The sequence below is a fragment of the Lipophrys pholis genome (genome assembly GCF_963383615.2).
Source record: "Lipophrys pholis genome assembly, chromosome: 12".
NCBI classification, from domain to species: domain Eukaryota; kingdom Metazoa; phylum Chordata; class Actinopteri; order Blenniiformes; family Blenniidae; genus Lipophrys; species Lipophrys pholis.
In genome coordinates, this window is record NC_137641.1 from 28433409 (window position 1) to 28447575 (window position 14167).

General features: G+C 39.5%; 1 protein-coding gene across 1 annotated transcript; it reads left to right on the forward strand.

Moving 5' to 3' along the window:
• The first annotated feature begins 115 nt into the window (after nucleotides 1-115).
• On the forward strand, nucleotides 116-13618 carry LOC308118294 (kynurenine--oxoglutarate transaminase 1-like). The gene is made up of 25 exons (XM_080477644.1): nucleotides 116-346; nucleotides 442-500; nucleotides 2116-2263; nucleotides 2368-2517; nucleotides 3065-3151; nucleotides 3220-3342; nucleotides 3449-3569; nucleotides 3673-3749; nucleotides 5475-5564; nucleotides 6418-6604; nucleotides 6688-6764; nucleotides 7065-7151; nucleotides 7226-7271; nucleotides 8666-8712; nucleotides 8795-8834; nucleotides 9900-10013; nucleotides 10094-10253; nucleotides 10337-10426; nucleotides 10521-10570; nucleotides 10741-10871; nucleotides 12366-12438; nucleotides 12537-12635; nucleotides 12766-12868; nucleotides 13063-13210; nucleotides 13309-13618. Exons 1-25 carry the CDS (start codon nucleotides 275-277, stop codon nucleotides 13396-13398), a joined length of 2469 nt encoding a protein of 822 aa, XP_080333770.1. The 5' UTR covers nucleotides 116-274; the 3' UTR covers nucleotides 13399-13618.
• The last annotated feature ends 549 nt before the right edge of the window (nucleotides 13619-14167 follow it).

Consider the following 14167-nt stretch of genomic DNA (forward strand, 5'->3'; position numbering starts at 1 on the left):
CATCTGAATGCAATATGCTTCAGTAAATAATCACAAAATTAACCCTAAAAAAAAGAACTAATATACTGAGGGGGGATGTGAAAGTACCTATTGCGCCCTCTTGGATTATCTCGCTCCGCCCAGACCGGAAGCAGAAACAAAAACACCAAAGGGGTTAAAGTGAAACGGCAAGAACTTGAAAATTCCTCCTCGTGACCGAGTTGAAGTGGAAAACTTGCTCAGAGACGCTCATGGGGGCCGCTTCCTGCGTCCTGACATCATGATCCAACTATAGATGGGAATAATCCGCAATCTGGCTCTAAATCTCCCTGCAATCCGTCACAATATATTTACAAACCGTCAAAAGGTGAGGAAAGATCTCCTTTATGGAAGCATGCATTTGTAAATAAAAAAGCGTTTTGTTCAGTTTTACCCCCCCCCCCCCCCCCCATCTTTCTCCAGATCACCATGTCCAGGCAGCTTCACGCGCGCAGGACGGAGGGCGTCGATAAGAACGTGTGGTGAGAATAATTACTCATTCAAATAAATCAACACAGAGGGCTTCGAGTCAGCTTTAACACCATCCATGTGATATTTAACAACAGAGTTTAGAGGGTTCTAATGCCCGCGCACCAGTGCGCGTTATTGTGCATTCATTCACTGTTTTGATCTGACAAGCAGGTGATTTGAATCGTCATAGATGATCACGTGGTTGGAGGAAGACGAGGGGGTTGGGGGCAGAGACAGTCTGGACCAAAGTCCTTTCTATTCTATAAATAATCAAACTAGGTTTAGTTCCAGAGTTGACATGTGAGCTGGGTTAGTCTCCCTTTAATATTTCTTTACACATATATTCCTCTCTTTTTTTTTCTCCACTTTAATTTCAAAAAACATTTTTTACTCATGAAAAACAACCATGTCTATTTTTAATTTTAATTTGATTAAGTGACCAAAATCATATAAAATTCATGTGTTACTTCTTGAGGGGGTTAAGATGATTTTGGTCCGCGTGTTGCTCCTGAATGAGTTCGACTCGACTGTTTTATTTATTTATTTATTTATTTATTTTTTCTTCGCCCTTGTCCTGTTCGACTCGACTGTTTTAGACTGTGTTGCATTTGGTACGGTATAAACAAAATTGATCTGAATAGAATTGAAGGGACAGGATTGTGAAGTTGGAGGCTCCTTGTAGCGCCGCATTATTCAACAACGGTTCAATATGTAACTATGTGACAAATTTTATACTCATGATGTAACAACTTGTTACATATTTCCACAGTTATTACAAAAAGCAGGCGTGTCGAGCCGCAACATGTAAGAACAGTGCATTATGTAATAATGTAATTTTTTATCTTTTTATTTTTTTATGCTTTGTATCATATATAACAATTACATAAAATAATGCAGATTTCATGTCTTTATGTCTCGCAACATTTCAGTGCATCAGTAATTTTAGTGTCAGTAATAATTACTGGAAATAATAAATCTTAATTAAGATGGAAAGCTTAATATTATTCTGACGGTATATTAGCTTATCTAATTAAGGCATCAATTTTTATGATTTATAGCATAATGCACAGTTATTATATTTTCTTAAAAAAAAAAAAAAAAAAGGAGAGCGCCTGCATTTTGTAATAACTGTTGCAATATGTAACAAGTGATTACAAAATGCATTGAAGAATTTTATTACAAAATGCAACTTTATTACATGATGAGTTGGAGAATGAATTACATTATTACATATTACACTGTTATTACATAATGAGTTAGAACATTATTACATGTTACACTGTTATTACATAATGAGTTAGAACATTATTACATATTACACTGTTATTACATAATGAGTTAGAACATTATTACATAATGAGTTAGAACATTATTACATATTACACTGTTATTACATAATGAGTTAGAACATTATTACATGTCACACTGTTATTACATAATGAGTTAGAACATTATTACATATTACACTGTTATTACATAATGTGGCGCGATACTCCTCCCAGAGAAGATGCATCGGTTCTTAAGTGTTTCCTGTTCATTCGTCTGAATCCCACATTTTCTGAATCTACTTGAATACGATATATATATGTGCTTCGGTTACATGAGTTCTCCGCCATGGTTCCACAGGGTGGAGTTCACGCAGCTCGCAGCGGATTACGAAGCGGTGAACCTCGGCCAGGGCTTTCCAGACTTCTCCCCTCCAGAGTTCGTTAAGGAGGCTTTCTGTAAGGCCGTCGGCGGAGGGCCGTCGATGCACCAGTACACCCGGGGCTTTGTACGTTCACCAACGGCATCTGGTTCCTCTAATCTTATTTCCAGTAAAAACACGCTTGCGGTGATTGCGGTCTTTTATTTCTTGTGTTTCCTTCCTCTCCGCAGGGGCATCCACCTCTTGTGAAGAGCCTGGCTAAATTCTTCAGTCGGATTGTGGGACGGGACATTGATCCGTTTGAAGACGTCCTGGTGACCGTCGGGGCGTACCAGGCTCTGTTCAGCACCTTTCAGGCGCTGGTCAATGAGGGCGATGAGGTACGCAAGTTATAATTTTCTTTAATAATGTAATAACTAGAGGCAAATTTAGAAAACAGTTATTCAGTGTTTGTGGTCAACTCTATGGTCAAACCTTTCAACCTTTTACTGGAACGGTTACGTAAAGAAATCTGTTGTTGTTTTTAGCAATACATGTCCTCTATCAATAAATACCACTGGCTGATTATATGTGGCACCATTTAGAGTGGATTGAATAGGGGGTGCAGAATGGATTCAAAGTTTATCAACATGTGGAATATTCATATTGCAAAATAAATTCTGTTTCCATGTATATGTTTCTAACACATTCAGCCAATAAGGAGGAGCGCTTGTGTTGACAAGTACTTGGATTTCATTTAATTACTTCAATGTTATTTCGTACTCCATAGCAACAAAGTAAAAAGCATTAAAATCAGGGGAAAATGACCAAAAATGTCAAAGTCTACAAAACCTTCCCGAGAGAACCTGGTTTCTATAAGTAAGAACAAAAAGAAACTCTAGGCTTTGTCCACTTTTGTCTCGAAAGTAACAAGACCTCGTGTTCCAGGTGATCATAGTCGAACCGTTCTTCGACTGCTACCAGCCGATGGTGGCGATGAGCGGAGGAAGAGCGGTGTACGTACCGCTGAGGCCGGTGAGTAGAACACGTTTCATTTACCCCCTCGGAGAACCTTTTTCTACGTGTTTGTTTGTGATCGACAGCGAGAGGGCAGCGCCGTCCTGTGCAGTGGAGACTGGGTTCTCTCCGCCGAGGAGCTGGCCGGTAAAATCACTCCGCACACAAAAGCCATCGTTATCAACACTCCCAACAACCCGCTGGGAAAGGTGAGGCGCGTTTCAGCACGGGCCTTCGCCAGTTGTGGTTCGAAACCGTCGACTGTGAGACGTTGCGTCACACAATTTATTTATTTATTTTTTTTCTTTTTTCCAGGTTTATAAAACCGAGGAGCTCCAGATGATCGCAGACTTGTGCATCAAGCACGACCTGCTGTGCGTCAGCGACGAGGTGTACGAGTGGCTGACGTACGACGGAGCGAAGCACGTGAAGATCGGTGGGACACGGGGCGGATCTCCGGCCCGACGCACACCAACTCCGCTGACCTGCAGTGTTTCTGTCGCAACGTGGTGATTTGATGCCTTTTGTTTTCATGACAGCGAGCCTCCCTGGGATGTGGGAGAGAACCGTCACGGTGGGCAGCGGCGGGAAGACGTTCAGTGCAACTGGCTGGAAGGTAACGCCTGGATAAAGTCTATCCCTCCTATCTCCTTTCCTAGCCACTTTTAGAAAGGCTGCTAAAGGAGTTAGGAAAGGTGTTAGGAGACTTCCTAAAGGAGTTAGGAAAGGTGTTAGGAGGCTTCCTAAAGGAGTTAAGGAAAGGTGTTCGGAGGCTTCCTAAAGGAGTTAAGGAAAGGTGTTCGGAGGCTTCCTAAAGGAGTTAGGAAAGGTGTTAGGAGACTTCCTAAAGGAGTTAAGGAAAGGTGTTCGGAGGCTTCCTAAAGGAGTTAGGAAAGGTGTTAGGAGACTTCCTAAAGGAATTAGGAAAGGTGTTATGAGACTTCCTAAAGGAGTTAGGAAAGGCGTTAGGAGGCTTCCTAAAGGAGTTAGTGAAAGGTGTTAGGAGATTTCCTAAAGGAATTAGGAAAGGTGTTAGGAGACTTCCTAAAGGAGTTAAGGAAAGGTGATCGGAGGCTTCCTAAAGGAGTTAGTGAAAGGTGTTAGGAGATTTCCTAAAGGAATTAGGAAAGGTGTTAGGAGACTTCCTAAAGGAGTTAAGGAAAGGTGATCGGAGGCTTCCTAAAGGAGTTAGGAAAGGTGTTAGGAGACTTCCTAAAGGAGTTAAGGAAAGGTGTTAGGAGACTTCCTAAAGGAGTTAGGAAAGGCGTTAGGAGGCTTCCTAAAGGAGTTAGTGAAAGGTGTTAGGAGATTTCCTAAAGGAATTAGGAAAGGTGTTATGAGACTTCCTAAAGGAGTTAGGAAAGGCGTTAGGAGGCTTCCTAAAGGAGTTAGTGAAAGGTGTTAGGAGATTTCCTAAAGGAGTTAAGGAAAGGTGTTAGGAGGCTTCCTAAATGAGTTAAGGAAAGGTGTTAGGAGACTTCCTAAAGGAGTTAAGGAAAGGTGTTCGGAGGCTTCCTAAAGGAGTTAGGGAAAGGTGTTAGGAGACTTCCTAAAGAAGTTAGGAAAGGTGTTAGGAGACTTCCTAAAGGAGTTAGTGAAAGGTGTTAGGAGACTTCCTCGAGACTTCCTAAAGGAGTTAAGGAAAATTTGTTAGGAGACTTCCTAAAGGAGTTAAGGAAAGGTGTTAGGAGACTTCCTAAAGGAATTAGGAAAGGTGTTAGGAGGCTTCCTAAAGGAGTTAAGGAAAGGTGTTAGGAGGCTTCCTAAAGGAATTAAGGAAAGGTGTTAGGAGACTTGCTAAAGGAGTTAGGAAAGGTGTAAGGAGGCTTCCTAAAGGAGTTAGGAAAGGTGTTAGGAGGCTTCCTAAAGAAGTTAGGAAAGGTGTTAGGAGACTTCCTAAAGGAGTTAGGAAAGATGTTAGGAGGCTTCCTAAAGGAGTTAGGGAAAGGTGTTAGGAGGCCTCCTAAAGGAGTTAGTTAAAGGTGTTAGGAGGCTTCCTAAAGGAGTTAGGGAAAGGTGATTACTTTCACTAGGTGACTAGGTAATAATAATCCGGCGGCAGTGAATGTTAGTGGCGTCTGCTGTGGTGAAAAAACTACAAATTGTAAGTACTAAAAGCTAATTTGTACCACTCTCCCCTGAGGCTCTCACCACTGATATAATGTCAAATATCACAAAGTTTGAATGTAAATCAAAGGAAAAGAAGAACTAACGGCTATCCACTTTTCCTTAACAGGAAAAATGGATAGGAAAGGAGATCGGAGGGAATATTAGGACGCACCCTATGTCCTCTCTGCTGCACAGTTCTATATGGTTTTGATTTCTTTCTTTGACGTGTTAGGTTGGCTGGGCGATTGGGTCTGGAAACATCCTCAAACACTTAAAAACCATCCACCAGAACTCGGTTTACCACTGTCCAACAGCTGCTCAGGTAAACTCATCCTATAGTAATAATAATATTATTATTATAGCGCCTGTAAGACGTGTATTGAATGAATGCCAGAGATTTTGTGTTGCACCTCAGATTTTATTATCTCAGAACACAGGAAGGTGATCAACTTTCAAAGTGCACTAAAGCAAATAGGATTTTAAAATGGTTCTATGTGGTCAGAATAGGCATTATTGATATACCTATTCATAGTATAAATGTCTCCGGAAATATTTGTGGCCATCTAAACACCTACAGTTACACAAGAGAAGTAAGATGAGCAGCCTCTATAAGAAGAAAAATGGGTAACAAGAAAAAAAAAGGGAAATAATGTTTATATAAATAAATGTGAATATATACATTTTTATATGCATACTAATGTGTGTTTTTAATGTAAATTATTCTTAGTTTTTCTTGTTATTAATTCACAACACTTTATATATATCAGAATGTTTAATATTTGTATTATTAATTATTCTATCTTTCTTTTTCTTGTTTTTCTAGATATTTGTGACAGTTGAAAGTTTGAAAGTGTTGTCTGGTCTTACATAACAAAATTAATAATGAAGTTTATATTAAAAAAAAAAAAGAAAAAAGAATAAAATGAAAAAGTAATATCAGGAGAACCTTCGTGAGACAGCGGCTTCTTAAAGGCTGAATTAGTTTGAGAAAGATCCTCTTGCTTCCTGCACTGTGGACTATGAAGGTTACAAAAAGTTGCACAAGGTTCACAAGCCGACAACAGCAACAATGAAGGACTCACAACCACGCTGTTGTTTTACAGTATTCCACTGATGACCCGTGCGTGCATACACTTCTTTTCAAATGTTTTTCGTCCTTTTTTGTTCAAGAGCAGGAGGCGGTGGCTCAGGGATTTGAGAGGGAGTACAAACTGTTTGGGACTCCGGAGAGCTACTTCCAGCAGCTGCCGGCGATGCTGCAGCACAAGAGGAAGAAGCTGGCCTCGTGCCTGCAGAGCGTGGGACTGCAGCCCGTAATGCCCGAGGGAGGCTATTTCATGATCGCCGACATCTCATCCGTCGGTGAGCGACGGATATCTTAACAAAATCTTGTGCACTTGTGCAGATAAAACTATCCTTTGTTTGATTTTGCCTTAATGTGACAGAGGTGGATTTCAATGACCAGAGCGCCGGGGATGAACCGCGGGACTTTAGATTCGTTCGATGGCTCGTCAAAGAGAAGGTAAATATAAAGGTTCATGTGGGTTAACTGTTTCCTGTTGCACCTAATTTGTGACATATTGGAAAAATGAATTGGTTTCACAGTATGAAAGTCACTTAATGCACATTTAATTAAGGGATTAATTGAACTTATGCTAAATTACTGTAATGATGAGCTTCTTTCAAGGTTAAAAAAAAAATCAACTTATACATTTTTGTGGTAGAAGGACTCGGTTACATTTTTCACAAACGTCCACAATTACTGAAGTTCCTGAACATTTCTTTAACTTTAACATCTTTCATTTTTTTCTTCTTCTCTCAGCGTTTAGCCACGATCCCGGTCTCTGCGTTCTACAGCCCGGAGCACAGCAAGGAGTTTGACAAATACATCCGCTTCTGTTTCGTCAAGGTAAACTCGTCCCCAGTTGAATTTGAAGTCGCTTCCTTTTGAGTCCCCCCGACTGAAACTGTCCTGTCCAACAGGAGGACGCCACACTGGACGCTGCTGTGGACATCTTGAAGAAGTGGAGTCGAAGAGAGTGAAGTGAACAAAACGTGACACATTATTTCATCAATCCATCCACATTTGTTTTTTACAGTTATTTTTAACTACGGTCTACCTCCCTCCTGATAATATATGTAGAAAGTCTCATTTAGTGTGTCTCTACACGGCGCAAGCACTTTGATTTTTGTTTCAGTCAAACGATATCCCTCCATTGGACTAATTTAAATGCAGTGTTTAATTAAAATAAAGATTTTTAAATGATTCATTTGTGTGTTCTCTTCTTAATTTACTTTTTATGATTAAGTCTTCCTATGAGCAGTGTGAATCAGAAAGAATGTGTTATTTACCAACCCTCTACTTTAATTGGAAAGACTAAAATGGATTTGTGAACTTCAGCTGGTAAAAAATAAATGGATTCATCATCTGTCTTTAAATGTTTTAGAAATATATTCATATAATATGTTCTCTTTAATTTAAAGGTACTACAGGAGCATATATGTATGCGTGTTTGTGTTTAGGTGCTATTCTTTCTGAAATATAAGCAAAGACATTTAGAATTTTCTTCTATTTACAGACAAAGGAAAAAACATTTCATCTTCTGAAATATGATCATATTTTGAGGTACTGTGGGTTTTTTTTCACGAGTTATATGCTGATGTTATGATCAAATATTATAGTTTATCAGTAATGTACCTAAAATTAATGGCAATTTCACAGTTGAAGTAATTGTTATGCTAAACCTGAACTTTTCTTTCATTGTACAACAGCAGGACTTAAAAAAAAAAGAAAAGAAATGCTTCTACATCTGATTTGATAATGTAAGTGAAGGCTCTTGTGTTTAGCTGGGAAACTGTGGATTAAGTGGTTGGCGCTCTCATCACAATAAAGTTGTGGATTCAAATTAATTTCCATGTTCTTCCTGTGGCTGTGTTTTCTCTGGGTGCCACCGTCCAAAAACATGCCCTGCACAGGATTAAGCAATATAGAAGATTGCTCGATCAATGGGTGGTTTAATCTGGATTCTTGAAGCAAACACAAAACATGTATCTGTAGGAGTATTTGAACAAACAAACAAACAAACAAAAACTGTCCTACTCTTACTTAGTTACACTTCTGCACATGTTTTTTTATAACATATATTAAATATAAATGGACTCTTTAAAACCACAAATTTAAGTCTTGAGAAATATGATATCTAAAATGGTCGGATACCATAATTATCACAAATAAAAATAATAAGCAATTTTATTTTATTTTATTTTATTTTATTTTATTTTATTTTATTTTATTTTATTTTATTTTATTTTATTTTATTTTATTTTATTTTATTTTATTTTATTTTATTTGTGCCTGGACGTGTCACGTGAATATCAGCGTGCTGACCCGGAAGTCAATAGTCTTCACGCGCTCACAGTGAGCGAAGATGTCTGCATCGTTGAAGAGACCAAACGTTGCGTCTCCTCAGGTATTTTCTCACCAATTCCACACTAACGTCATGGTTTATCTTCATTTTTTCCCCTTCTAATATTCCCGGTGTGTTTTTACAGTCTGAGGAGCGCGTGGACTGGAGGAAAAGAAAAGCAGAAGGTGAGTAAACAACGGAAATTAGCCACATTAGCCTTTAGCCGCACGCTAGCGGCTGTTTGACATTTCCTAAATTATGAAGTTATTGTATTGGATAAAAAGGTTTAAACTTCAGCGGTGATGAATGTGAACATTTCGAGCAAAGGGAAACCGTGTGCCACACGTGTTTCTGGCTGAATTTGGTGGAAATGTCGGTATTAATAGCGGTTTTGTGTAATAAAACATCACACGAGTGTTTAATTCAGATTTAATTTATCAAATCAAATAGCTGAGTATTTTACCCATTTTAATGTTGCGAATTTGCTTTATTTTTTCATCTAAATATGTTTTGTAAAATTTCATTAACGTTTTGGAAATTGTGCAGTTTGACATCAATTGAAATATAAATAATTTTGAAAGACAGTTCTTCACAATACACACAGTTCTGCAAACTGGTGATACTATCGTGATATTATGCCCTGAATGCAAGGGAAATTTGTTCCCATAGCATCATTCAGACACAAGGCAATTCAGTGCTTTGCAAGGAATAAAGAAAATACATTAAAACAAGGATATTGGAATTGTTAATTTTCAGCGATTATGAAACTCTTAAAACAATCACAAAGAATTTCCCTTTGGGATTGATAAAGTATTTCTGTTCTATTCTAAGAAAAGCATAAAAATGAGTAGAAATGAAGTAAAGACTTTATTAAGATGGATTATACAAGCCAATATGAGGCTCAAGACCATTCAAAGCTTGATTGACGAACAGTCAGGTTTTGAAGTGGATCCTTGGACACGCAGGCAGCCAGTGCAGAGATTGAGGATCGGGTGTGATGTGCGTCACTCTCTTTGAGACCTATAAACACACCATAATAATCCAACTTGCAAATAATAAATGCATGAACAAGTTCCTCTGAAATCTTTCAGTTCTTTCACTCATTTTGTTATTGTCTTAATGTGGCTACTGAATTTCAGTCCATGATTTCACCCAGATTACTGGCTTGATATGGAGTCAGAATGAGGGCTGACTTTTAACATTCCTATTTAATTTTCTTACTTTTGTCACGGACTCCCATTAAACGGCAGCAAAGGAGGCGAAGAAGCAAAGAAAAGAGGCCAAGCTGATCAAACAGTTGGAAAAGCAGAAAGAGAGAGAAGAGGCAGAGAAGGAAAAACGAGAAGAAACCCCGGACAAAGCAGGTAATTCTGTGGTAACATGCACCTTGTGAGCTCTCCCGGCGATGAGTAGAGGGCTGTAATGACTCGCCTGTGATTTTCAGGCCGGCCGTACACGGTGAGTGTCGCCCTGCCGGGTTCTGTCCTGGACAACGCTCAGTCCACTGAACTGCGTACGTACCTGGCCGGGCAGATCGCTCGAGCCTGCGTCGTGTTCTGTGTCGATGAAATCATCGTGTTTGATGAGCAAGGAGAGGATGTCAAGTAAGTTATATGAGGCAGACGCATTTAAAAGATGTCTTCCCATCTCGGAATTCCTCAGAAACATGAGATATTTGTGTTTGCAGGAGCGTTGAAGGAGACTTTACAGGTGTTGGGAAGAAGGGACACGCTTCTCTTCAGCTTGCCAGAATACTTCAGTACCTTGAATGTCCACAGTAAGTTTAAGAAAAAAAAAAGACTTACTCACCATTACCAGTGTTACAAAGTGCACTTCACGACAGATAAATTACAGCTTTGCTTCTTCATCAGGTATCTGCGAAAGTGGTTCTTCCCAAAGCATCAGGATCTACAGTATGCAGGTAATCCTGATTTTATTGATGTTGATTTTCTCTGATATTAAAGGATTTTTCTATAAAATACTAACCTTGCTTATTCAGAGACACTAAGGGCAGTTCCGTGTTTCCACGACGACGACAGACGCCTGATCTTGATTGATTGTTGCATAAATGGAGGTCTTTGTTTCTGGCAGGACTTCTTAACCCGCTGGACAGTCCTCACCACATGAGGATAGATGAAGAGTCTGAATATCGGGAAGGGATTGTTCTGGATCGACCCGCGAAACAAGGAAAAGGCTCATTGGTCAACTGTGGAATGAGAAAGGTGAGTAAAACTACAACATCATCGTCATCATCTATGACCCTTTGCTTTTCATCAGCAAATTCTTTTAATCTGAAAGTGCCACAAATTACATATTTATATTTAATCTATTTTTGGAGTTTAGTCGTGGGATTATTCTAGTTTTTCCTGCAGTATTTATGAGGAAAACTGTTCATTTGAACTTTATGTCGGTACTTTTTTAGGCCCCCCCCCCCAAAAAAAAGAAGCTTAATTTTAGCAAAACACTGATGTGGATGATTTGGTCACATAATGAAGTGAACGTCACAGTGCAGCCACATGATTAAATTAAAAAATCCTGAATAAATGAGGGAAAATTCAACAGAATCATCAAAAACTGAGGTTTCGGGTTCGGCTCACTACTGATGAAGTATTTCGATTTTTGTGTGTTGTGGTATTTGTGGCTGAAGCTGTTCCTGTACAGTGCAAACATACAGATGATCCAAACCATGTGGGGCAATCAAATACTTAAAATGAAGGTTGAGGATAAATATTGCCCGAGAAGGAACGAGACATTGTTTGATCAAAAGTTTCCTCAGGGTTTGTTTTCGCCTGTTTCTCTCCAAACCTTGCAACATGTCGGCTCTGATATTCATGTCCTGTTTTGTATTTATTAGAAAATTCAAGGTAGTTTTTATGAAGTTAGTTTGCATATAGGATTTCTGGAAAAAGGAAAGATTCGGAAGAGGCTGAAACGTTTTAATCAAACGAGGCACTTGTAGTTTGACATCAGCCTCATTGCCTTGCTGCCTGTTGCAGTGACGTATAGATGTTAAACGTCAGTCAGGAAACATTAAAGGCCAATATTGTTCGAAGACTGAATTCATGTGTAACTTAAAATCTCCTTTTAAAAACAACATTTCATGACTTTTTATGTGTGTTGAAGCATCAACCAGGTGTCAAGAAGCCCCAGTGATGTTTAATGACTTATGTGGTTCTCCTCAATTTATTTATGTGAAAACAGGAAGTTATTTCTGTAGTAAATCCGTGCATTAACAGCGTCAATGCCGCCTCTTTTTGTTTCCTCTCCTCGTCTCCTTTCTGAAGTTTTCTGTGTTTGTGGAATTACAAGCACATTCATGTGCTTGTAATTCCACACCAGCGTCACTGTCTCGCTTCTTACAGAAGCCCTAAGAGCAAAACAAAAAGTACTTTTCCCAGTTCAGTTTGTATATATTCCACTGCATTTATTAAAAATCGGACATTGTAACATTCTATTTCTGTATGAATGGAAAGTTGAAGGTGTATCAGAGCTCGTCTGAACGAAGAGGTTATGTTTGGAGTTATCCTTCCTTCAGACGGTCAACGACTCGTCAATCTTGTATTCGACTTCAGAATGTCATTTCATTCAAAGACACCCCCCCCCACCCCCCCCCCCCCCCCCCCCACACACACACACACACACACACATAAACACAAAGAAACTACTTCCTGTCTGTTGCAAGTATCAGGAGCGTCTGTGTCCATCTGCTCCTCCAGGAGGTTCGTATTGATAAACAGCTGCAGGCTGGACTTCGAGTGACCGTACATCTCAATAAGACACAGACTCAAGGTACGTTTCTCCATCATATTCCCACAATTTGGTTTTTTTTATTATGTTGTTGTTTATTTCAGTTTTATCCATTCAGTGTCTTTTTCTTCCCCGGACAGAAAGCAAAGTGAGTAAAGGCGTCGTCGTGGCTCCTCACGTACCCAGAACCGAAGCCGGACTTTACTGGGGCTACAATGTTCGCCTCGCATCCTGCTTCAGTCAGTTCCCTCCTCTTATATTAATCTTTCCCACTCAGATTTTGTGTTGGATCGCTGCTCCCGGTAGTTTAATGTTCCTCTTTTTGAACTACTTCTCTTCCTCACCGCCGTGCGATTTCTGTCCACGCAGGCGCCGTTTTCACAGAAGGTCCGTTTAAAGAAGGCTACGACGTGACGATTGGCACATCGGAGCGGGGCGGCGACCTGGACCGGGCAACGCTCTCGCCGTTCAAGTGAGTTTACGCCCGAAAAGTAGCGCCAAATCAATGTTTAATATCAACATGCTGTCGTGCTGAATTACGGTGGTTAAAAACATTAGCATGCCGGCGTTAGCATTTAGCTCGACGCGCTGTTGTGCCTAAATTCAGCCTCACAGAAGTCAAGATATATATGTCTATATATTTTATAAATTATTTTTTTTTTTTAGGCATCTTCTGGTGGTTTTTGGAGGTCTTCAGGGATTGGAAGCCAGCGTGGACGCCGACCAGAATCTGGACGAGACGGATCCCAGCGTTTTATTTGACCTTTACCTCAACACGTGCCCGGCTCAGGGCAGCAGGACGATTCGCACAGAGGTGAGCAGTCTGCAAGTACCGTCTTACAACCTCGCCCGTTTCTGTACATATTTATGTTTCACCGTTTTTTTTTGTTTTTTTTAATTCTCTCCCAACAGGAAGCCATCTTAATTTCCATGGCAGGATTGAGGCAGAAGATCACGGCTGCTTTTTCGGACGTTTCTTGTTGCTCGTTGGAGAATCAGTGACTAAGATCACGCTGATGGACGGATGGTAGAGCTGGTGTTTACCGTGAGACGCTTCCTTGTCTCTTAACTGGATTGTTATTCCTCTTTACCTGCAGTGAGTCCAACTCCTACTGAATGAACAAGGTGTTAAAGTGAAGATTTCCACATTTCTGTCTTTTGCTCCTGAATCATGAAAGTAATTATTATTATTTTTTAAATACAAACGCTATCCACATGCATGATCTGCTGTGTTGTTGTTTTTTTTTCCCCCCCATTAGAAAATAATGTTCGGATATAAACAACTAAATCTCAAATTCTGGTATTTCTCAGGAAGTGGTTCTATTCAGGCTTGTTTCAGCAGAACCACTTAAATCAGAGGTGTCCAACGTAAAACGGACCTACAACAATCAAATCAGAAAAAAAACCTTTCAAGCAAAGAATTGATTTTATTTATTAAAAAAAAAAAAAAAAAAAAGACAAATTAAGCATAGTGGACGTAACTTAACATTCATTAAAATAGGCTTTATGTTGACATTGTCATTTTCAGTAGTAACTGTTTGGTTTTTGCATCTTTATAAACATTTTCATCACGTATGCTCTTGCGCCACAACAAAGAAAAACATTCAAAGTTTAAATTTAAAAAGTTTTTATGGCACCGTGTTACCAGTTTGGCCCACTCGAGATGAAATCGGGCTGCATGTCTTCCACACCCCTGACCCTAAAATACTTCCATTATCTTCCCCAATGCAACAAATACTTCACAATATTATTTTCTTTAACGTATTGGTCT